Raw genomic sequence first — 25,930 nt, forward strand, 5'->3', positions numbered from 1 at the left:
TAAATTAATTAAGTTATTTTTGGAAACACAAGAGAAGTTGGAAGAAAAAACAGCTAAGTGTCTCCAAATTGAGAAAGACCATAAGTTAAGTAAAGATCACATCTCATACTTAAATACTTTTAGAATCGATGTGGAAAGTAGATTTTTTGATTTGTTAGATAAGAATGTTATTTTAAAAGAGCAATTGGAGAAAATAAAGCAGGAATTCATCATTCTTAACATTGAAAAGAATCAAAACAGATTGCTAGAATTAAAATGGGATGAAAATGATAAATCCACTCATGTGTTTAGCACGGAATTTCAAGAAATGAAATTAAAATTAGAATCATGTGAAAGGGAAAATAAGTATCTAGAATATCAACTTAATTTAAAAGGAAAAGGGAAAATCAATGAAGTTCCCAAATGGATTCTAAATGCTAAACCAAAGAGTAAAGAAGGTCTAGGTTATGTTAAAAATAATAAAAAGAAAAAGGTCTATGTTGATCTCCCTAGTAGTAAAATCTGTTCCTTTTGTGGCAAAACTGGACACCTGAAAAATCAATGTGTAAAAAGGGAACAGCATACCAAAGCAAATAAAAATTATGTCGAACGCATATGGATTAAGAAATGTGATTCAAGTATTATCGACAGGGAACCCAAGGATGACTGGGTTCCTGAACCTAACCATTAATTTGCTTTGCAGGTTCAAGTGAGGGGGAACAACTCATGGTATCTCGACAGTGGGTGTTCCAAGCACATGACGGGTGACAAATCTAAATTTCTCTCACTTGAAGCATATGATGGGGGAACTGTAACCTTCGGTGATAATATGAAGGGTGAGATAATCGCCAAAGGAAAGGTTGGAAGGTCAAGTTCCCATGCCATTGACAATGTATTTTTAGTCGAGAATTTAAAACACAATATTTTAAGTATTTCTCAATTTTGTGACAAAGGTAACTCTGTTAAGTTTACTTATGAACGATGCATAATTTCTAGGAACAACACAGGAAACCCTGTGCTTGAGGGAATCAGAAAAGGGAACACTTATGTTGTGGACCTGGACACTGTTCCCAAAACCAGTCTAACGTGTTTAAGCGTTATAGAAGAAGACCCACTGCTTTGGCACAAACGTCTAGGTCATGCTAGCTATTCATTGATTAATACTTTAAGATCAAAAAACCTAGTAAGAGGATTACCAGCAATAAAATTCCTCAAAAATGAAATTTGTGATTCTTGTGCTAAAGGACAACAAGTGCGGTCATCCTTTAAATCAAAGTATCTGGTGACTACCTCTAGACCATTAGAATTAATTCATATGGATCTATGTGGACCTATGAGAACACAAAGTCGTAGTGGCAAATGATATGTGTTTGTCATAGTTGACGACTATAGTAGATTTACTTGGACCATATTTTTAGTAAGCAAAGATGAAGCTTTTGATGAGTTTGTTTCTTTTGCTAACAAAATACAAAAATCTACTAATAATCAAATTGTTCACATAAGATCAGATCATGGCAAAGAATTTGAAAATTCAAACTTTATGAATTATTGTAATGAACATGGTATAAATCACAATTTTTCCGCTCGTAGAACACCACAACAAAATGGAGTGGTAGAAAGGAAAAATAGAATCCTAGAAGAAATGGCTAGGACTATGTTGATTGCTAGTGGTCTACCTAGAAATTTTTGGGCCGAGGCCGTCAATACTGCATGCTATACTTTGAATCGTGTATTAATAAGACCAATCACTTCTAAAACACCCTATGAATTGCTTAAAGGTGTTAAACCAAATATTTCCTATTTTCGTGTGTTTGGATGCAAATGTTTTGTTCATGTAAATGGAAAACAAAATATAGGTAAATTTGATGATAGAAGTGATGAAGTAGTATTTCTCGGTTATTCATCACATGGCAAAGCTTACAGAGTTTATAATAAGAGAACAATGTGCGTGGAGGAATCCGTTCACTTAATCTTTGATGAAACTAACTTTTCAACAAGTGAACAGGAAATAAACAATGTCAAAATAGGTCTTGCAAATTTAGAAGATGATGAAGAAATAAAGGTGCAAGATCAAGGAACAGCAGGTGAACAGCCAATACAAGAAGGCAAAGAAGAAACTGACCAAGTCCAGGAACTGCCAGCACAGCTGGACCAGCAAACTGTTCCCAACTCAACTGTTCCCGCAGATGAGCAAAATGATCCAGTAGCTGAACAAAATGCCAATCAAGATGTTGAGCCAGAACATGCAACTGTTCCCTCAAGAGAATTTGTGCCCAAACCTTGGAAATATCAAAGTTATCATCCTCTTGATCTGATTATAAGTGATATGAATAAGGGAACACAAACCAGATCCCAAATGAGAAACTTTTGTGCACATTTTGCGTTCCTATCATCACTTGAACCCAAAAATCACGAAGAAGCTCTAAAGGATTCCGAATGGATAGTAGCCATGCAAGATGAATTAAATGAATTTGAAAGAAATAAGGTATGGCGCTTGGAACCCAAACCAAAACACAAGAAGGTAATTGGTTTGAAATGGGTATTTCGGAATAAGCTAGATGAGCATGGAATAATTGTAAGAAACAAAGCAAGACTCGTGGTCAAAGGGTACAATCAACAAGAAGGTATTGATTACACTGAGACATTTGCTCCGGTAGCAAGGTTAGAGGCTATTAGAATTTTAATTTCTTTTGCTGCTTTTATGAACTTTAAGTTATATCAAATGGATGTGAAATGTGCTTTCTTAAATGGTTTTCTTGATGAAGAAGTTTTTGTTGAACAACCCCCAGGTTTTGAGAACACCTCTTGTCCTGATCATGTCTACAAGCTTGATAAAGCTTTATATGGCTTGAAGCAAGCTCCTAGGCAATGGTATGAAAGACTATCAAAGTTTTTGATTCAAAATAACTTTGTAAGAGGAAAAATTGACAAAACCTTATTCTTTAAGAATAAAGGTTATGATATTTTAGTTGTTCAAATTTATGTTGATGATATTATTTTCGGTGCGATCAATGATTTGTTATGTAAAGAATTTGCCAACCTTATGGGCACAGAATTTGAAATGAGCATGATGGGAGAATTAAATTTCTTTCTTGGTTTGCAAATTAAACAAACTGAAAATAGTATTTTTATTCATCAACAAAAATACATAAAAGAACTTTTTAAGAAGTATGGGCTAAACAACGCTAAAACCAACCATACACCCATGGCTACAAATGTTAGATTAGATGAAGACCTAAAAGGAACTAACGTAGATCAAACAATGTATCGAGGCATGATAGGTTCCTTATTATATCTAACTGCAAGTAGACCCGATATTTCATTTAGTGTTGGTTTATGTGCTAGATTTTAGTCCAACCCCAAAGAATCACATCTCACAGCAGTCAAACGAATTTTAAGATATTTGAAGGGAATAGACGACTTGTCCCTATTTTATCCTAAAAGTGATGTTTATGATTTAAAAGGTTTTAGTGATGCAGATTATGCAGGTGATCTAGTTAATAGAAAAAGTACGTCAGGTATGGTACAATTTCTTGGCTCATGTTTAGTTTCATGGAGTTCCAAGAAACAAAACACGGTTGCATTATCCACAGCCGAAGCTGAATACGTAGCAACAACAGCTTATTGTTCCTAAATGCTTTGGATAAAACAGCAACTAAGAGATTTTGGTATTAAAATTGAATGCATTCCTATTTATTGTGATAATATCAGTGCCATATGTATATCTAAAGATCCAGTGCATCACTCACGAGCTAAACACATACATATTAGACATCATTTTCTTAAGGATAATGTAGAAAACAAAAATATTGTATTAAAGCATGTTAACACCAACGAACAAGTTGCAGATATTCTGACCAAACCACTTCCAAGGGAACAATATGAAAAGATGAGATTGGAACTTGGTATGATCAAGCTCCACTAAAGTTGGTTGCATGAAATTCCCAATTAAGCATCATGAGAATGAAAAAGGTCAGGAATCAACCTCAATATCTTGATTGAGAATCAATTATTGAATGGATTAGGTAAACACTTAATAAAGTTTGTACTATGAATGTCTTCTCATTTGTATGTTGTTAAGTTGATCAGACCAAAGCAGTATGTTCGTTATTCTCTTCATATAATATTTTATAATATCATAATTCATTTTTTTTAATTTAATATTTCATAATTTTGTTCTTCATTTTTTATATATAGTCAACATAAATCAAAAAAAGACATGGGAAACGGTTTTTATTTCTTCAAAATCCTTTCAAATCACAAGTAATGATGATGGCATTAATGAGATGGGACTTAAGGTAACCGTCACTTCAACCCTGTATTAAACTCTCAACCTTTTCAAAAGTACTCACGCTACTCACATTACTCACGTTTTCTCAATTCTTCTTCAAGAAACCGTTCTCCTTCTCTTCTCTCAATCTTTTCAAAAATTCAAAATGAAAACCCCAAGATCTTCAAAATCAGGCAAGAAAAATCCTAAATTCCGTACACATACCCAGCCACAACCTCTAAAAGTGGTTCATCCTCCACCATTACTGGATGCTGCACCACCCACAACCACAGAAACCACAAAAGAATCACCCAAACATACTACTGAACCTACCAGTACCAAACGCAAGATTTCAAGTGGTTCATCCTCCAAAGTAGTCAAACGTTCGAAGCATAGTGACCCTAATAGTGCTGAAGAAATCTCAAAAGAAATGTCTGTTGGTTTCGGACTCGACAAATACTGGTATGACTCTACCCATTTTCCTCAACTGCATGACATTTTGCAACATCAAGAATGGGAAGTTTTGATGTCAAATTTTAGTTGCAATTCCATTTTTCCAAATCTTATGAGAGAATTCATTTCAAATTTCTCAAATGATTTTGGGATGTGTTCTAGTACCGTCAAGAACATCAAAATAGAATTTAATAGTGCATTGCTGGGGGAATGGAATGGTTTAATGTTCCTAATGTTGGGTTTTATACTTACTACGTTGGTTCAAAAATAGTATTTTCTGGGCTAAATGAAAAAACGGTTTTAAAATTTTTAGGGATTGAGCAAAGAAGAGGGAAAATAAGCCATAACATTTTGAATCCTCTGCATAAATTAATGTACAATATTGCACGAAGATTTATTTTGCCAAGAAACTCCAAAAGGAGTGAAGTAAGTTTACGTGATGCTACATTGATTTACTGTATGGCTAATCACATAAAGATAAATTTTCCATCTTTGATGATATCTCATTTGTCTGATTGTATTGAGAAGAAAAATTTTGTTGGTTATGGAGGATTGCTGACCTGGATTTTCAAAAAATTTGATGTCCCTTTGGAAGGGTTGGAGTTCCCAATGGGACCCAGCATGAAAATAGGTGCAAAGTGTTTACAAAATTTGCACTTAAAATTAACTGATGAAGGGATGTTAATACATTATTTAGAGGAGGAAATTGAAGTTGGTTCTGAAGACGAAGGGATTGAAAAAGAAGGAGGAAAAATTGAGGGAAGAAGAACTGGAAGAAAAAGAGGAAAAGGAGCAAGGACCTGTTCCCACTGATAATATTGAAACAGAAGAAAAAGGGGAACATGATGGAGAAGCTAGTAAGGGGGAAGCAGAACAGGAAGGAGTCGATGCTTATCACAATCTCTGTAATGATTCAAGTGATGAAGAGACTGTGATAGCATTGAGGAGAAAGGCTAAATCTGTTCAGAGGAAGAGTAGGAGGTTAGCCTCGAAACGTAAGGCTACAATGGTTGATGATACCACATTTGAGACCATGCCTGAGTCTACATCCAATAAACCTCCCTCTCCCAAGCCAACCACATCATCACCACATCACACTCCATCACCACCACATCACAATCCATCACCACCTCAATCACCTATTCACTTTACACCACCACCATCTTAGTCTTCACCAGGTAATGGTTGTGCTAACCCTGATTCTGTTCCTACAGCTTCTTCAAACTTTATCCTCTCCAAGCTTCTTGACCTACAGTCTCAATTCACTGCTTTTCAAGACGAAGTTCGAGTCTCACTTGCTTCAATTGTTGATCAGCTTAACCAGATGGAGAGCCGTCTTGGTGCCAAGCTGGACATAGTGGAAGTACAGACTGAGTTCATCGATGAAGAAGAGACTGCTCCCTGATTCCTCTTCCCATGTTTTCAATGATTTGTTGGCTGTAACACTAATCAAACAATTTCCCTTTCCTTTGTACCATCTGGGGTACAAGTTTGTATTTGAACAACTGCTACATTTCCTTCTTTTGTTTTTATTTCTGGTCTGTGATGACTAACACTATGCAGATTTGATTGCTTTTTATGGTGCTTACTTTCATTATTGTTTCTTGCTTTCATCACTGACAAATCTATATGGTTTGTGCTGAGGTTTGATAACCCCAAATTATTTTTGATTGATGACAAAAGGGGGAAGATTATGCACAAACTTAAGGAGAGCTATGAATACACAGTACATATCTTGATTGATTTATATTGTTTTTTTTTTGGAAGTTAATGTGCTGTGTGTACTGTGTTTATGTGCTGTGTTTATGTTAGCTTAAAATCTGATCATTTGTGATGATATTAAGTTCTTATGGATATTTTGATTAATTGTTCTGATTAATTGTTTTAAAGTTGTTTCTTTGTTTCTTTTGAAAATACTTAATAATTTATGTTTTAGTTTATTTTATTTTAGTTTGTTTTAGTTTAATTATTTTTGAAAATTTTAAAACATATTTGATATTATGTTTTTATGGAGTAAGTTGGTTCATGATATACTTGGTAAATTATATTTACTAAGTTAAGAAGAGTTGTTTTAATCTCTAACATGCTCTTCAACATTTGTTTTACTCTAGTATACTTAAGTTTGTTTATAAAGTTTGTAGTCATCAAAAAGGGGGAATTTGGTGGCTCTTAAGGTTTTGATGATGACTTCACTTTTAAATAAACAAACATGTTTTAGAGATTGTTTTGTAGGTGAATATCCGATTTTGTTGAAATCGTTGATGAAGCCTATGACTTGGTTCGTGGAAGTTGTACGTGTCTTAAAATATTCAAGAAGTTAGATAAGTGTTTAGGAAGTTAAAAGTTGACAGACGGTCTACTGTTCCTAAAATGAACAATCTAACAGAAGTTGAAGCTGGAGACAGTACGTTGTTCCTACGTAGCAGGTCTGGAGAAAAACATCGACTGGAAAATTGCAGTTATTTTATTATTCTGTTTTCAGTTGATGTAAACAGTTAAATCTTAAATTAGTTGCTTAAATTAATTAGTAAGTTAATTGGCTAAACTATTTTTAGGTTATCTAAAAATAGCCTAAGACTTTTTCTTCTTAAGATTAAGATCTCCTATTTTTTAGGATCTTGTGTTTTAATTCCTATGATATTTTTAGCTTAAGGAAACCGCCTCTCTCTTTGAGCAAATGACAGCCGGACGTTTACTTTTTGGCATGACCACTATCTTTTCTTTTTGAGAACGTGGAGGATAGTGGGAAGTGTGTCTAAGGTAACTGCTGGCTGTTCCCACTATAAATAGGAGGGACTATGCTCAAACCGGAAATCAATCCAAGAGTGTCCATAAAAGGGAGATCATTTAAGAAAAATATTTTCTGTTTTTAAATGCCAATTAATTTATTATATTTTTCTTAAGTAATTATTTTAATTTTTATCCTCTTGAGAATTGGCCTTGTAAGGGTTATTAAGTGATTTGTTGTAATTAGACTCATGAGAAGTCTAAGGGAATAGAGAAGTAAAACGTGAGAAGAGAAAGAGAAGGAAAAAGTAGAGAAAGAGAATTAGGCCTAGAGTCAAGAAGCTTCAAGTGAAGCAAACTATTTTATGTAATTGTATTTGATTGCCTAAAACATAGTGAGAATTTTGAAATCCCGGGGGGTCGTGGTTTTCCTTATTATTAGGCCAAGAAGGTTTCCACGTAAAATCTTTGTCTCCTTTTTATCTCTTGCTTTTTAAGTTTAAGCTTTATTTTGTTTGTTAAAATTCCACAAATTAGAAGAAAAACGTAGTAAAGCTTGATACACAACAATTCACCCCCGCTCTTGTTGCATTCGACCATCTTCGTGTATTTCAACATCATTAAACCGTTATCAAAACTAAAGTGATCCAACCAAAAAAAAAAAACATAAAATATTAATTTTTTATTTTCGTATACACAATATCTTAAGTCTTAAGCTCAAAAATTATATTATAGTAGTATGTTATATTCAGTTTCTATAGTTTATGATTCATTTAAATATTTTATATAATTAATCATACATGATAAAAATCTACAAATTAAATTTAAATATAATATATTGATGGAAAATCTATAATCTTTTAATGATGGAATCATAAAAGGAAGAACGCATCTTTTTATAATAAATATTAAATAGAGTATTATATTACATGTTAAAATTGCAATAATTAAAATTTAATAAAAACTATTAATGAACATTTCTTTACTTGGGTTTTATGATTTCATCAATATAGTTTAAAGATAATCAATTTGATAAATTTTTATTGATCGATGGTATTTTTTTGTTTATTTTCACATATATATGTGTTAATATAATTGTATAACAAATTATTTCTTCGTTTTGATAGTTATATTATTATAACAAATACAAAGATTTAATGATTAAGTTTATATTCTACATAAATTGATATTATTAAATAATATTAATATAATCATATCAGTAAATATTTATACCATCCATGTTTTACACGGGAATTTTTCTAGTTCTATGTATATGATATGATTGTATGATTTGATTTAATAATTTTTTTTTAAACTTACCTTTAATACTTTTTTTTGGAAAATAAATGTTTTTATTCTGACCAAAATCAAGACAATACAAAACACTAAGACAAAGGGCTCTAACCCTTCGTAACAACTACATTAGTATGGAAGAAGTACCCAATTCTAAGAAGGGTTACACTAACCTACTCTTCATGTGCAAACACTAGGGAAGAGAGCCTTAAGGAAACAAGAAACAAATAGACTGCTGTCTAAGGTCTCTAAACCACATGTTGGTTTGAGCTTTTACAGGATATAAAGTAAAAATATAAACAAAATTTCTTGAGAACACAATATAAATCTTTCTTGATGGTGTTCATTTGCTATCTTTAATACTTAAATCATAAATAATGTAATATAATCTTTTAAATATCACACAATCACATTTAAACCTATATAAAATTGCAATCGACATGTGAAATTTTTCAGTTCTTTAGTAGCATTGTATGATATTGCCCTAGACTAGGCAATATCCCATTTTGCCTAGATCAACGGCTATGTATATAATTATACTTGTTAAGAAACCTGTGCAATGCATAAAATTTAGTATAGGGACAGATAAATAAAATTTTTAATAAATAATGCAAGAAAAAACCCTTTACTTTAAGACAAATATGTAAATACTACATATTTAAATAAAATAATTACTTAGGATAACAATATAACTTACTAAAATATTTGATCTAATTTAGCTCGTAAATTTGACCAATAGAAATTTTTTATGGTCTACTAAAAGTCAATAAAGTAAAAAAAAACAAATTAATTTATGAACCAATTGAGCTTATTTTGAGTCGATATAAACTAATTTATTTGGTTTTAATTTTGAACTAATACAAATAGTATTTAATAATTTAAATATATATATATATATATATATTTTTGAAAATTTTTTTTACTCATGTATAATATTTTTTTTAACAATTAATTTCTTAAAAATTTTTATTATAGTATAAAGAATTAATGTAATGAAATCTTTTAATACTCATTTATTTAGTTTTAATTTACTGAGAAAATAAATTTTCATGAAATCAATTATGGTCTTACTAAAAAAAACTTACCTAATTTAACTTTAAATTTATTAGGGAAAACTCTAAGAAGTCGCCATGTGTTATTTTCCAATTCTTTTATTAATATTTATACTAAAACAAACTTACCTAATTTAACTTTAAATTTATTAATAAAAACTCTAAGAAGTCACCATGTGTTATTTTCTAGTTCTTTTATTAATATTTATGATCAATAATGGTGTGCTGTCACATGAAAGCCATAAGTTTTGACAAGAGAGTAAGGAGTGTAGCTGTTCATGGGTAGACATATTTTTTTGTCGTTACCCGCCTATTTTCTTAGCGGGCGGGACCCCCGGATAAGCGGACATTGTTGAGGTAAGAGCACCTCCAATAGCTACCAATTACACAAATTGATAGCACAAAAATAGCGGAAATAACCCAGACAAATTAAATCACCAAATTTATACTTATCACCAATTCAACACACTCTCTATATCTTTCTCGAGCCGGGGAACTCCTTTGGTCGCGCTCTCCTTTATGGGTATGAGTTGCCGCCATCCTTTTCTCCCCAGACCTTGTCCATAGTTTTTTCTATGAGTGGGACATACTGGGTAGGATGATGATGATGATGACCAATTCAACACTCTCAAATATCACCAATAAATCAAAATAAAAATCGGCAATTAAACAAGATAAAGCAAGTACTAATCAAGGGCAAAGACACAAGATTTTTACGTGGAAAACCTCTTCGGTGTGAAGATTAAAAACCACGGGACTTTAGAAGTCCACCCAAAATTCTCTAATATGATGAAAAAGAGGAAGAATTGAGAAACAAAAGAGGAAGAATTCACCCCAAACCAACAGGTACTGTCCAGAAGACGTAACCGATGAACCAAAGCTCAAAACAATGATCCGACCGTCCAAATTGAATCCCTATGTGTCCCCAACAGGCTGCTAAAATTATAGGACGATCCAAAAGTTGAAACTTTGGAAAATGGCTTTTTTGTGAAGGCATGCTGGTGGTATACAGGCTACCTTTTAAAGGGTTTTGTTTCTTTCTTCTCTCTTGCTTTTCTAAGATATGTTTTATGAAAGGTGGAGAAAAAAACACATATACCTTAAGCTTCCCAGAGAAGCTAAAATAATAACCCCACATGAGTTATAAAAAGTGGACATTTGGGCTCCACATTAAATGGGTTTCTCCCCATAGGATGGGACCCAAAAAACCCAACAAACTCCCTTTCACGACTATGTGGAGGTGATTTCCATCTCGGCAATCTCACTGTAAATCTCAAGCTTCCCGCGAAGTAAGGCCTTAGTCATCATATCGGCACCATTGTCATTGGTATAGATCTATTCCAAAGCAAGTGACTTCGCATCAAATACATCACGAATCTAATGATACCTCACATCAATATGTTTCGACTTTGTATGAAAGGTGGAATTCTTAGCAAGATGAATTGCACTTTGATTGTCACAAAACAACACATATATACTTCTTTTGAGTGAAACCAAGTTGTCGGACAAAACGCTTCATCCAAAACAATTCCTTACATGCCTAAGTCGTAGTAATGAACTCGGCCTCTATTGTAAACAAATCAACACATTTCTGTAGTCTAGACTGCCAAGCTATAACTCTCCCTGCAAAAGTGACTAAGTAATCCGAAGTAGATCTTCTCGAGTCAATATCACCAGCCATATCAGCGTTTGAGTAACCCACAAGGATAGGCTTATCACTCTCATAACATAGCTTCAAATCTGTAGTGCCTTGTAAGTATCTCAAAATTCACTTCACAACATTCCAATGCTCTTTACCGGGATTAGACAAAAACCTACTAACCAAAACAATTGCTTGTGCTATGTCAGACCTCATACAAACCATAGCGTACATTAAACTACCCACAGCAGATGCATAAGGGATATGTCGCATAGCTTCCTTCTCTTCAACAGTGGAAGGACTTTGTCGAGCACTCAACTTAAAATGCAAACCAAGAGGTGTAATCACTGGCTTTGCTTTATCTATGTTGAAACGTTGAAGCACTTTATGAATATATGCTTCCTGTGATAACCACAATTTTTGAGCCTTTCGATCATGAATAATCTTAATGCCAAGAATGTTTTTTTGCTAGCCCATGTTCCTTCATGGAGAACTTCTTGGTCAACTGTTGCTTCAAGCTAACAATACGGTCAACATTCAGCCCAATAATTAACATGTCATCAACATAAAGTAGCAGAATAACAAAATCATTGTTAGCAAATTTCTTTTGAAAAACACAATCGTGCAAAGCAGTCTTCTTGAAGCCTTACACTCCCATAAAAGAGTCAAACTTGCCTTGGAGCTTGTTTCAAACCATACAAGCTCTTCTTCAATTTGCACACATGCTCTTCTTTTCCCTTAACTTTGAAGCCCTCTAGTTGTTGGATATAAATGTCTTCCTCAAGGTCATCGTGAAGGAAGGTTGTCTTTACATCAAGCTGCTCAATCTCAAAGTCAAGGCTAGTAGCAAGACCCAAAACAACTCTAATAGATGACATTTTGACAACTGGTGCAAAAATTTCTTCAAAGCTTTTCAAAACTATTTTAGCTTTGTACTTGGGCTTCTTAACATTTTCATCCCACTTAAGCTTGTAGAACCAACGATTCCTCAAAGCCTATTTACCCTTAGGTAGTTTCACAAGGTCATAAGTGTGATTCTCATGCAATGAACTTATTTCATCTTTCATTACTTCCATCCACAGCTTCTTGTTATCACTTTCCATCGCTTCCTCAAAACATTTAAGTTCTCTTTCATCGGTCAAGCAAATGTATTCAGTGGAAGGATACCTAGTAGAAGGAATATGACCTCTTTCGGATCTTTCAACAGGAGCAGTAAGCGGCTGGTCTTCAAGGTGATCTTAATGATCAATTTCTTCAACATTATCATCATCAACGGGAATATTACCTTAGGCTCATTATCCTCAATATCATCATCTTGCACCTCAATAGGAATTGGTGCAAGAACCAAAGGAGGTGAACTCAAATCAACTAGATCACCACCAATCCGTGACGTTGGAGCAAGAGCCTTGTTAATATAAGAGATGAACTATTCTTCAGCAAGGCTGCTAACCAACTTCTTTTCAACAGGATCATAAAACTTATATCTAAACTGAACTTCTCCATAGCCAACAAAAATGCATTCACGAGTCTTAGAATCGAGCTTCGATCGTTCATCTTTTGGGATATGAACATAGGCGTTGCACCCAAAGACGCGTAAGTGATCATAGAACACATCTTTCCCAAACAAAACTCTATTAGGAACATCACTATCTAAAGGAACACTCGGTGACAAATTGATCACGTGAACCGCTGCATATAAAGCTTCACCCCAAAAGTGTCTAGGTAACTTTGCCTCTGAAAGCATACATCCCATTCACTCTAACAAAGTTCTGTTCATTCTCTCGGCCACACCAGTTAACTGTGGAGTTTTCTTTGGTGTAAATTGATGTCGAATACCCAATGATTTGCAATAATCATCAAGCATTATCTGATTGTAGACACTTCAACTTTTTACCATACTATCGTTCAACTAGAACCTAAAATTGCTTGAAAACATCAAGCACCTGATGTTTTGTTTTCAAGGCATAACACCATAGCTTTCTTGAAAAATCATCAATAAAGGTAACAAAGTAAAGTGCACCATCAAAGGATTTTACCTTTAAAGGACCACACACATCAGAATGAACTAACTCAAGAAAATCAGGCTTTCTTGAAGGAGGGAGTTTCTTGAAAGAAACTCTGTTTTGCTTCCCTGCTAAGCAATGTGGACATCTCTCCAACTTTGCATTCTTCAAACCAGGTTACACATTCTTTTTCATCAAGCATCCAAGACCTTTCACACATATGACCAAGTCTCCTATGCCATAACTGTGCTGGATCATTAACTGTTGTATTAATTTTATCAGTAGAAATAGAGGCTTACATCCAATATAGACTAGAGTGCTTCATCTTACGAGCAAACACTAACCTTCTCTTAGTGAGCTTCCACTGCCTACCATAAAAGGTACTACAATAGCCTTCTTCTTCGAGCTTACTGGTGCAGATCAAGTTTAACCTAATGTCAGGAACATGCCTAACATCCTTAAGTATAAGCTTAGCACCACTATCAGCCACCAAGAAAATATCTCTAACACCAACAACTTGAGTCAAACCATCACTACCCATCTTCAATACCCCAAAATCAACTACCGAACTAGTTTCACAACTAGCTAAATTAACAACATCTTTATCATAAACATTGACAAGATCACTAGTAGTTACGGTTGCTGCTCGATCATCCTTATCATCATCTTTCTTATCTTGATAATTCACATGTTTGCCTTTACCTCCCTTGTTATCTCTTTTCCACTTGTAGCAACTGGCCCATTTTATCACAATAGTTGCATTTCATGTGCTTGAATTTTCCACAGGACTTGCTCTTACTAAAACCTCTAGCATTTGAAGCTCTACTATTACTTCTCCCCTTATTTTCTGCAACATAAGCTTTCTCAGGTTGTGAAGATGACACACCATGAGACTTCTTTCGCATTTCTTCGTTCAAGATGCCAACTTTAACAAAGTATAAGGTAACCTTCCCAGAAGGAGCTCCATTACAAAGTGTCATTCTAAAAGTATCCCAAGAGTCAAGAAGAGTACTAAGTAACAAAAGTTCCCGAACTTCATCATCAAACTTGATTTCCATGACCGACAATTGTTGAATAATGCCATGAAAATCACTCAAGTGATCGAAAAGTGCCTTGTTTTCATTGTACTTTGAGCTCATCAATTGCTTGATCAAGAACAACTAATTATTTCTAGACTTGCTATAGCATAAAGCGACTCAAGTTTTTGCCACAAGGTTCTAGCATGAACTTCTTCAATAATGTGATTGAAAACATTATCATCAACACATTGACGAATAAACCCAAAAACTTGCTCATGCTCAAATTCCCATTGTTCATCACTTTTGCTATCCGATTTTTGAGTGGTAAAGACATGTAGATGCCAACTTTTCACATACAACAAGTCTTTCATCTTCCATTTCCACATATGACTATTAGTTCCATTTAAACTAATCATCCTACTAGTGTTGAGATTACCATCCAATTAGGAAATTAATAATTAATCCGGCTCTAATACCAGTTGATGAGGTAGGAACACTTGCAATATTTACCAATTACACAAATTGATAACACAAAAAAGCGGAAATAATCCGGACAAATTGATTCACCAAATTTATACTTATCATCAATTCAACACACTTAAATATCACCAATAAACCACAGTAAAAATCAGCAATCAAACAAGATAAAGCAAGTAATAATCAAAGAGAATGACACAAGATTTTTACGTGGAAAACCTCTTCGGTGTGAAGAGTAAAAACCACGGGATTTTAGGAGTCCACCCAAAATTCTCTTATTATGATGAAAAGGAGGTTACACAAATCCAATCCAAATTCTCCAAAGGGTCCTCAAACTACCCAAGAATAAACAACCATAATAAGCTAAAATTGAGAAACAAAAGAGGAAGAATTCACCTAAAACTACAAGTTCTGTCCAGAAGCCGTAACCGAGGAACCAAAGCTCAAAACGACGATCCAACAGTCCAAAATGAAGCCTTATGTGTCCCAAACAGGCTTCTAAAAGTATAGGACGATCCAAAGGTTGAAACGTGGGAAAATGGCTTTTTTTGTGAAGGCTGCCTGGTGGTATACGGGCTGCCTTTTGAAGGGTTTTGTTTTTCTCTTCTCTTCTGCTTTTCTAAGATATGTTTTATGAAAGGTGGGCAAAAAAAACACATATACCCTAAGCTTCCCAGAGAAGCTAAAATAATAATCCCACATGAGATATAAAAAGTGGACATTTGGGCTCCACATAAAATAGGTTTCTCCACATAGGATAAGACCCAAAAAAACCCAATAGACATTTCTTTTATAAAGAATAAAAATACAATACAAATTATAAAGTTATGTCCTAATAACAGTTAAAATAATATAATACATTACTCCAAATATATAAACATTCTCAAAATACTAGGTAAGCGGGCTTTGAGTTTGAACTTTAAATGTAGTGTATAACCCTAGGTTTTGCTAAAGCCTAAGTCATATTGTAGACAGTAGATGAGTAGGCTAGAGTACTAATAGGAGTATTAAACTAAGCTGAGTAATGATTAATTAATGAGTAACGTTATTAATGTAGATTAGACAATAGATGAGTAGACTAGAGTAACTTAAAAATAGATTTAGTATTTCAATAAAATATATTAAATTAAACGGACGAATAAGTATATATTCGCGGGTATTTTTTAAAGTCGCAATCCATCCAAATTTTAATTTTTGTTGAAAAACATTGTTGAAATTCGTCTATTTTTCAAGCCGGATAAATCGAGCCTTACGGATAACCACCAACAAACAGCTCTAGTAACGAATACCAAAAATTTCTCGCCCAAACCCCATAAACCCTAATTGCTTCTCTTTCTTTCCAATTCATCTCTTATAAATTCCTCTGACCCAATTATATTTCTCTGTATATCCCAGCCGTAAAACCCTTCGCACGCTAGGGTTTTGTATCTTCTCCCATTTTCTCTCTTCTTAAACCCTACCTTTTCAGCTGCCATGGGCAAGTCTAGCAAGAAATCCACCCCAAAAGTTCGTCTCTTTCATTCTCATAATTTTATGATTTTCGATTTTATGTCACTTCAATGTTAACCTTTTTACTGTTTTTATGTCTAGGTCGATTCTGCTCCTGTGGCAGTTGTTCAATCTGCAAAGAAAGGTTTGTACTTTGATTATATGGGTTTCTCTATTAATCGCGTTTCTTGTTTGAGTTCTTTGGCTCAAGTTAAATATGTGAAATTTCCATTTATGTATGTGGGGGTTAGGTAAGAGAAACGCAGAAGATGAAAAAGCGAAAGCCGGAAATGCGAAGAAGCAGAAAATTGAGAGAGATGAGGCTGTTATAGCTAAACAGAAAGTGGAGAAGAAAAAGCCTAAAAAAGTTGAAAGTAGCAGTGAATCTGAGGATGATTCTTCTTCTGATGACGAACCTAGGGTGAAATTTTTGATCTTTTTATTTTGGGATGATAATACCTTCAAAAGTTAACTTTTCTTAATTTGATGCTACCTCCGAAATCTAATAGTTGCTACGGCCACCGTAGCAACTAATGTTTTTATTTTTTCACTGAATATTAAATTTTTTAGAATTTTTTATTGTATGAAATTTAAGACATAACGGATTAAAACTATACATTGGATAATAATAGATAAAAAAGTTTTATCATCGATGTTTTGTTTATTGACTTTGGTGTATTTACTAAGACCTAATTGGGTCAAGTTTATTGTCAATAACTCAAAAATATTGTAGCCGGGTTTACTAAAACATTTTGATATTGTTTTGGGTGAATATGCTAGATGTTTCGATGTGTTCTGTGTTTATTTACGTCAATTTGAATTGGTTTTTAATTTAATTAGGTTATTTTCAGTGAGTTTATTAGCTGCTTCTATGTATTGTCATTAGTTTGTATTTCATTTCTTTTATCATTTTTCTTGATGTTGTTTGTGTCAGTAGCTATAATGATTTATGGTGGTCGAACTGATTCTATATGCTTATTTTCAAAGGTTGTCACGCTATTTATTGTTTATGTCCGAGTTCTGTTTTGGAGCTGTTTAATTGATGGTTTTATGTATTTGTGGTTTGCTGATGGTCAATCTGTTTTGATAGGCTGTATTGAAACAACCTCCAAAGAAAGCCTCTGCTTTGGTTAAGAAATCACAGAAGGAAAGCAGCTCTGATTCTTCAGATGATTCTGATGATAGTGATGTGAGTTCATTAATTTTCTGGAGTGTATATTTATTAGTTGATATGATATTTTTGTGGAGTTAATTGTGAGTCCAATTGATGGTGGTTTTTTGCAGGATGAGCCAAAGAAGAAACCTGCTGCTGCTCTGAAAAATGTATCCAAAAAAGATTCTTCATCAAGTGATGATTCTTCTGATAGCGATTCGTCTGATGAAGAGGTAAGTTTGTTTGTGGCATTATGTGGTGAACTAGTAATGGTTGCTGTCGTTTAACTTTGAATTTGATGGTTGTAAAAATCTAGGATGAACCCAAACCTGCTATCCAGGCCAAGAAATTACCTGCTGCAGTAAAGAGTGGTTCTCTTCCAGCAAAGAAAAAGGCTGAATCAAGTGATGACAGCAGCGACGATAGCTCTGATGAAGATGTGAGTGCATGGATTATAATTTTGAAATCTTATTCAGTTTTTTGTAGCCAATCCTAATCTTTTGTAATCAAGACTTTGACATTTTTGTTAATGTATCTGTTGTAAATAGTTAATAACACAGATTGTGCACTGGTTATCATGTTATGATAATTCTATTTATTGACTTTTTCTACTCTGAAAATCGCAGGATGCTCCCAAGAAGGCGTCTGCTCCAGCTACGAAAAAGGAAGTGGAATCTAGTGATAGCTCGTCTGATGAAAGTGAATCTGAGGATGAAAAGGTAAGAACTAAGTTAAGCATACATAATTGTTGATTTACTTTGTTTGGTTTATCTAGATATTCCTATATTTTTGAGCATAAGTCTTTGATGTTGTTCTATTTGGTTTGGAGCTTGGGCATTGTGATGGTTTGAAGGTTGAATTTTTGGCTCACTTTGTTTGCACTTGTATTGCCTCAGAAAGCAGTTGCCACTAAGGCTCCAGCCAATCTTAAAAAGCCAGCCAAAGAATCTGATAGTGATGATGAAAGTGATGAAGATAGCTCTGAGGAAAGTGATGATGAGCCCAAAAATAAAAAGATCAAGGTATGAGCATGTGTTATAGTGAGTAGTGACACTTTGAACTTTTAATGGTCTCTTGTCAGATCGTTTTTCCCTAGGAGAAATATTAGGAACTGTTTCTTAATGTTTTTTTCTGGTAACGTAAAAATTATCAAATTTCTTGGGGAAGGGGGATTTGGAGATTTGGAATGAACTTGTAAGGTCTGAGATTGAGTTCTATAGATATAGTAATAGACCATAGTGCAAAAATAAATTTGCTTCGTATTGTATCGGATGCATTGTCAAGGTTTTAAATATGAGGTACTGTTTCTCAATGCTTTTTCAAAAATAACTGGGATTTGGAATGAACTTCTGGTACTCAAACTGTATTGCTCTCGTAACTGCGTCACTATGTTTTTAATGTAATCGAGAACGCTGGCAGTTTTGTACAATGACTTGGACTGACTTCATGCTAGATTATATTTTTCCAATGATAAATATGAAGTGCTGTTTTTTGATGCTTTTTAAAATAATAACGGAGCGAAGAAATCAAAATGCTTAGGGATAGAGTTATTTTTGGTCCTTTAAAATAATTTTGAAATATAAATATGGAATGCAAATCGGATCTTCTTCTTATAGGTAAAAGGGAAGGTTCTGTTCCAATCTATTTGTGTTCACAGTAGGGTTGGGAGGAAAAATAGAATATTTACCCTTTCATGTTTATTTTTTGTAATGTATATTGTTTCTGTATGTTTGCATTGTTTGCCTTGTAAGCACACCGAAATTCTTTATTTGATAATATAGATTGCTGCAAAGCCAGCTGCAAAGGTGGCCAAGGAGGATAGCAGTAGTGATGAAGAAAGCTCTGAGGAAGATTCTGATGAAGAGCCAGAAAAAGCACAATCTGCCAAGAAGGTTAGATTTTGTGTAGTACTGTGTGTGGGCTGTGGAGTCATTGTTGAAGAGTAATAATGATGTTTGTTCCGTGTTTAATACTACCTCCTATACATCCTATTAGTCCCATTTAGTTTTTCACAATTGCCGAGGAAACATTTAAACCCTTGGTATCTCTAATTGTTTTTAATTAAAAATTATAAAAAATGGATATTAATAATCTTTGTATTGCGATGAATCAAGACTCCACATGACTGTTTAATTTATAGATATAAAATAAAATACAAATTAAGAGTGATAAGTGCACAGTGACAAAATAAATGGGATTAATGGGTAGAATAAGAGTGAGCATTGAACTACGGAGAGTATAATCGTACTTTAAATCCTTAGCATTCTCCATGATTTTCTCCCATCTTGATTTTCCACGTCATGTTCTTTTGCAATATTTTTATGTAGTTGTTTCGGTGTGTTTGCTTTTTTTTTTTTTTTTTTTCCTTGTTAGCACACCTGAATTCTTTAGTTAATAATACAGACTGCTTCTAAGCCAGCTGCAAAGAAGGATAGCAGTAGTGATGAAGAAAGCTCTGAGGAAGACTCTGATGAAGAGCCAGTAAAAGCACAATCTGCTAAGGTGAGAGATTAATTTGCACAGTGCTGTGTGTGGGCTGTGGAGTCATATTTTGTTGAAGAGTTATAATATTGTTTGTTCTGTGGTTGTATCAAACTACAAGAGAGGAAAATAAAACTTCAAATTCATAGACCATAGCATTCTCCACAAATCCATTTTCTCCCATCTTAATTTCTATTATTGTTTATCAGGCTTCAAGTGTAAGTAATGGTTCAAAGGTAGCTAAGAAAGATAGTAGTAGTGATGAGAGTTCAGATGATAGCTCTGAAGATGATGAGCCTCCCAAGGCAAAGCAAGCAAAGGTAGTCTCTTATCGGTCTGATTGCTCCGATTTCGAATAGTTATCTAGTGTTTTTCAAAGAGTTCCTTCTTTGCTGTGCTAGCAGGCAATAGCTGCCACCAAGAAAAACAGTAGTTCAGAAGATTCTTCTGATGAAGAGAGTGATGATGACAGTGAAGAGGAAAATGATGATGAGAAGCCAATGAAGACACCAAAGAAGGTAATCTATTTTAGGCCTTAGTTAACTGTTTCTTTTTTATAAACGCTAGTAATTTTTTGTTACTAATGTTCGTCTAATAATTGTAATAGTGCATGGAATTTCTGTCTTCGTCATATTTCAGAGTTTATTCGTGAAAGCATTTTGGATGCTTGTCTTGAGTACCTTTATGTGTAGTAGTGTTCATCTGAATTTTTTGTGTGACCGAAAATGCATGTAAGCTAGCAACTAAACGCATCCTGGAGTTCAACAGTATCTCTATAGCTTTGTTATGTTAAAAATGGGTTTAGATTATGGACTAGCGTGAGCTAAAATCAAGGTGTATTATGGTGTAAATATCATGTCTGTCTTGATGGCATTCCTTCTACCTTCAAGGTCAAGATCTGCAGGATATACTGGTCATGATTATATGTTTAATTAAGAATTTCGTTTCAAGTGTTGCTCTAAACTTATAACTTGGTTTTTGTTGGTGCTAGTTCTGCTTGGTTCGCGAAATAAATTTGTTGTTTTCATGTATCATGCCAACAGTCCAGTATTTGTGCAATTACTGGTGTCATCCTTTTATGTATTGAAAATACCTTTTCATGAAGGGTCTCTTCCATTCCTTCTTTTCAGGATAAAGATGTGGAGATGGTTGATGCTGAGGAACCCAAAAAATCTGCACTAAAAACTGTATGTATTTGAAGTCATAACGTCATATAACCATTTTCTTTTTTAATCTACGTTTTGTGTGCATGATATTAAACTTCATTGAGCATGGGATACAAATTGCTCATGCCTAATTTGTGAGGCATAATGTGGGATTGATTTCAAACAATCATTTGGCTTGTTTGATTAACACCCAAGTTTATATTTAATTTGATTTGGTATTGTTAATAAACATTTATCTATATGTGTTGGTGTTGGGGTTGCCCAGTGTCAGCATCATCTTCATACTAATGGTATGTGTACATGAAAAATGTACTTTTAAACACGTTAATTTCTTGTGCAGCCTAAAACTCCTGCTACCCCACAAATTCAAGCTACAGGATCAAAGACGTTGTTTGCTGGAAATCTATCCTATGATGTTCAAGAAACTGATGTGTATGTGTGCATTTTTTCCCCAATAAGATAAGATGTGGTTTGAGATCTCAAAGATTGCCTCAAATTTTATTTCATGATTGCAGGAAGGAATTTTTCAAGGATGCAGGAGAGGTTGTAGATGTTAGATTTTCCTATGAGCCTGATGGCAGATTCAAGGGTTTTGGCCATGTTGAGTTTGCAACAGCAGAAGCTGCTCAGAAGGTGAGCCTATACGTATTTGCTAATGATTTGTTAATGAATACTAAATGATCCCGTACTTGGTATTGGGCTTTATGGTGTCGGCAGATTTAATGTCATGACTAATATGTAAACCATAATGACTTGGTCAAACGGTGAGATGGGTGTATACATATAAAGATCATTATAGTTACTTTCGAAAGTAGAATGAGTTTCCTTCTAATTTGTGTGTGATGTCCCTAGGCAATTTATCTGATTTCCCATAACATTACTGTATATTCTCTGGCGAGTTGTGTTCTGTCTTTTATCACTCGAAGTTAATTATTTGTGGTTTCCATCCTAATCAGAGGAATATTTAATATTTCCCACCATGTGGCTGTAAATGTCACTTCCTAGAGGGTCTTAAAAGTCATGCAGTTTTTACTGTTGCATTCTATGATGAAAACTGTCTTAAATATGATTTCCCGTGTGCAGGCCCTAGAATTGAACGGTCAACTTTTATTAACTCGTGCCGTGAAACTTGATGTAGCTCGGGAGAGAGGTGCTTACACTCCCAACACCAGGTATGTGGTGATATATTTTTTTCATCTATTGATATTGATACTTCAGAAAAAGTACTCATCTTTTTTTCTTAAATAAAAAAGGAATGATCTGATTATTTTTGAATGATTTGTTATGTAGAGAAAACTCATATCAGAAGAGTGGGGGCCAAAACTTGACAATATTTGTCAAGGGATTTGATTCTTCTGCTGATGAGAATGAGGTATCTCTCTGGCCTATCCATTGAAAAGTATGTTGTTTGTTTATATTTTGAAAATTAGTCTTATATAAATTTCTTCAAATTTAATGTTGTGTCTCCTATCCACCCGCAGATGAGAACTGCCTTGAAAAAGCACTTTAGTTCTTGTGGAGATATGACAAGGGTCTCTATACCTCCAGATCGTGAAAATAATTGTCTGAAAGGGTTTGTAGTTTTGCATTTTTTGTTTGCCGATCTTTACTGATTTATTAAGTAATTTTGTTCTGTGTTCTGGCATACTTATCTGGCTGGGATTCTCCATGAGTTTTCTTTTTGCTCTGATTCTTGATTGTTCCATGTGTTGAAATTCCATTCCATGGCCTACAGTCAACAGTTCCTCAATGTGTTGAAATTCATTTGTGGTGACTGTTTTTTTTTTTTAATTTTTTTTTAATTTTTATATTATTAAAAAAAAAAATTACTAAGTTGTTTTTCTGATAAGTTTTGGGATTGGTCTTTTTAATGCCTTATGGTCAAATGGATAGTTTAGTGTTACGGGTCCCTATCTTCATAGATGTGGATTCTTGGTGGTGTGGCCCTTGCAACCCTTTTTATCCTTACTTTGTTGATTGGAACATTGAAATGTTTTGGGAGTTGAGGTGTTGTGTTCACGAGTCTGCTCTAGTTTGGTCTTCAATATTTCTTTGTTTAGGACTCATGTAAATTGCTAATCATTTGATGAACTCTGGTCCTCAATTTGCATATCTTGTTGTATTTTCACGGTATCATCGGTTTCATTTTCAATTTAAATAGCATAACTGAGGGTTGCTTGTTTCTGTTTTCCTTAAAACTTATTTGAACATTGTTTGAATTATTGTTGTCTGTTCACCATGTTTGCTTAAACCATTTTTTGTGTCTCCCTTTTTCTTGGCGTCTTAAGAATTATGTTTGTATTTGTTTTGTTTGACCCAACTATTTTGGGTGTCCAATGGAATTTCAGTGAATATGAAGCTTCTGTTCCCTTAATAATCATTCTATCTCACTGTGCGTCCCTTGGTTTGCTATGCAGTGTGGCTTACATAGAATTCACAGACAGTGATGCTTTCAACAAATCATTTGACCTTGATGGATCTGAGCTTGGAGGTTTTTACTTGAGTGTTCAAGAAGGGAGGCCACGAGAAACCCGTGATTTCGGGAGTGGTGGAAGAGGTGGTGGAAGAGGTAGTGGAAGAGGTGGGAGAGATGGTGGTAGGTTTGGAGATAGACGTGGTGGTGGTAGATTTGGAGGTGGAAGAGGTGGGGACAGAGGTGGTCGCGGAAGAGGACGTGGAACACCCAACAGGATTACTGCATCTGCATCAGGTCAATCTCTTCTTATCCAACTCGTCATTTTTAATGTATTTCCCTCTAGTGCTACAACATCAGATAAATCTGCATGATTTAAAGCTGAGTAGAACAATCTGATCTTTTTGTTACTTTATTGGTTCATAAATTTGTGTTACAATTTCATTGTGGGCTACATGTTTTTGTTCTCTGAACCTTTTCACCTCATGGATGCAGGAAAAAAGACTACCTTTGCTGATGACGATTAGACGACTATTCAAATGGATTACATCTGTTTGCAGAATGTAGTAGACTTTTTTTTTTTTAAATTTTTTACTATTATTCTAAAATTTTGCCAAGTTTGGAGTTTATTAGGTGGTAGTAATTCTATTTTTCAAGCGAGAACCTAGTATTAGTTTGGATATTTGTTTTGCTGATTTATCTGTTTTTAAAGAAGATAGAGACGAATTGATGTTTGTTGAAGTACTTTACAACTATAATAGATTGCACTCTTTAGCAAAGTTTTCCATTGTTTTAATATGTTCTTTAACCTTATAATGTAGTTATATTAATAAAGGATTTGAAAGATTGTGTTCGATGACGTATTCAACAATATATACTAAATACCTTTAAATTTTATTTGATAGAGAATAATGTATGGCTTTGGAAAACCCTTTATTTTTACTTGTTTTTGCAACATCACATATTCTATTCATTTATCTTTCAAGAATATATTTATGCATTTGCATAGAATTTTTTTGTTAAGACCTTTCAAAATGTTTATATGTAGGAAACCCAACACAGGTTATTAGTGTTGGTGTTTCGAATGAGAAAGAATATTGCTAAGAAAGATGTGGGGAAGTCTGAAAGGGATGTAGCCACCATCCTATCAAGCTAAGATTAATTCGTTTGCAAATCAAGATGATGATGCAAATTATATGTGGGTGATAATGTCTGAAACCATTCAACAAGTGGCCAAAGAGATATTACAGGTGTTAACAGGTAAATAAAAGATGTATAAAGAGTTGTGGTGGTGGAACAAGAAGATGCAAAAGAAGATAAAAGATAAAATTAAGAGATTTAAGGAGCTTTTAGCATGCACCGAGGAAGAGAATCAGAAACATAAAAAAGAGAGCTATAAAGAAGTAAAGCGGGCAACAAAGATAGCAGTAGTTGGCTAAAAGCCGTGCGTTTAGGACTTATATCAGAAGCTTGATACTAAAGAAGGGGAGAAACATATTTTTAAGCTTGCAAAAGTTAGATTCAAGCGCAGGCAAATTAGGGACAATAAAGTACATCAAGGATGAGGACAGACGAGGGGAGCAAAGAAGGAGGGTAGACAAAATGCTGACATCCAAAAAACATTTGATTGGGGGCAGCCAATGATATTACCACAAAGGACGTAAGCAAAGCTCTCCAAAAGATGGGGGGATCAAAGGCAGTTGGACCTTATAACATATTCTGATTGAGGTGTGGAGGAGTTTAGAAGAAGAGGGCATTCGTTGGTTGATTAAGGCTCTATTTTCTTCAACTTATTTTTTACACTTATTACTTATTCTTATTGGAATCAGATTAGATCAAATCAGACCAGATTAAATCATTATTATTATTATTATTATTATTATTATTATTATTATTATTTTGTTTTTTTTGGAGAAATGATATTTTCATTAAACCAAACAAACAGTACAAACTAAATTAAAGGCAAAAGCCTTCATAGGGCCATAGGAGCCTATACACTCTCCAAGGCAGACAAGTTAATCAAGCATACCAATAGATAAGGGGTAAAGACTTTGCATACGATGTATTACAAAAAATTTAACATCACTAATAAGCTTCAGAATAGACATAAGCTTCAAGTTCCAAACACAATCATTCCTCGCTTTCCAGATCATTTAAATAAGGCTGCAGACTGAAGTAAGGATGATCTTCCTCTTGAAACTTGACACCTTCCATTGTCTATGATTCATGGAGAAGATGTTGTCACATTTAATATTAACACCAAGCCACGAAAAGAGCTGCACAAAATATTGTTGACTATAATGACAGCTGAAAAATA

The 25,930-nt window shown here is 34.1% G+C and overlaps 1 protein-coding gene across 2 annotated transcripts; it reads left to right on the forward strand.

Annotated features, from left to right (window-relative positions):
- Positions 1–16,158: 16,158 nt before the first annotated feature.
- LOC130806133 (nucleolin 2-like) lies at positions 16,159–24,392 on the forward strand. Of its 2 annotated transcripts, none has more exons than XM_057671083.1 (20): positions 16,159–16,418; positions 16,503–16,545; positions 16,652–16,821; positions 17,491–17,589; positions 17,685–17,786; positions 17,870–17,992; positions 18,180–18,272; positions 18,450–18,575; positions 19,335–19,445; positions 19,957–20,055; positions 20,244–20,354; positions 20,439–20,552; positions 21,165–21,221; positions 21,541–21,632; positions 21,716–21,833; positions 22,284–22,372; positions 22,491–22,572; positions 22,682–22,773; positions 23,618–23,910; positions 24,109–24,392. In XM_057671083.1, the coding sequence occupies exons 1-20, from the start codon at positions 16,386–16,388 to the stop codon at positions 24,138–24,140; spliced, it is 2,079 nt and encodes a 692-aa protein (XP_057527066.1). In that variant the 5' UTR covers positions 16,159–16,385; the 3' UTR covers positions 24,141–24,392. The 2 variants fall into 2 exon arrangements, with proteins under 2 accessions (XP_057527066.1, XP_057527065.1); XM_057671082.1 differs by having other exon boundaries at positions 16,220–16,418; positions 20,436–20,552.
- The last annotated feature ends 1,538 nt before the right edge of the window (positions 24,393–25,930 follow it).

Source organism: Amaranthus tricolor, chromosome 2 (assembly GCF_026212465.1).
Source record: "Amaranthus tricolor cultivar Red isolate AtriRed21 chromosome 2, ASM2621246v1, whole genome shotgun sequence".
NCBI lineage: Eukaryota > Viridiplantae > Streptophyta > Magnoliopsida > Caryophyllales > Amaranthaceae > Amaranthus > Amaranthus tricolor.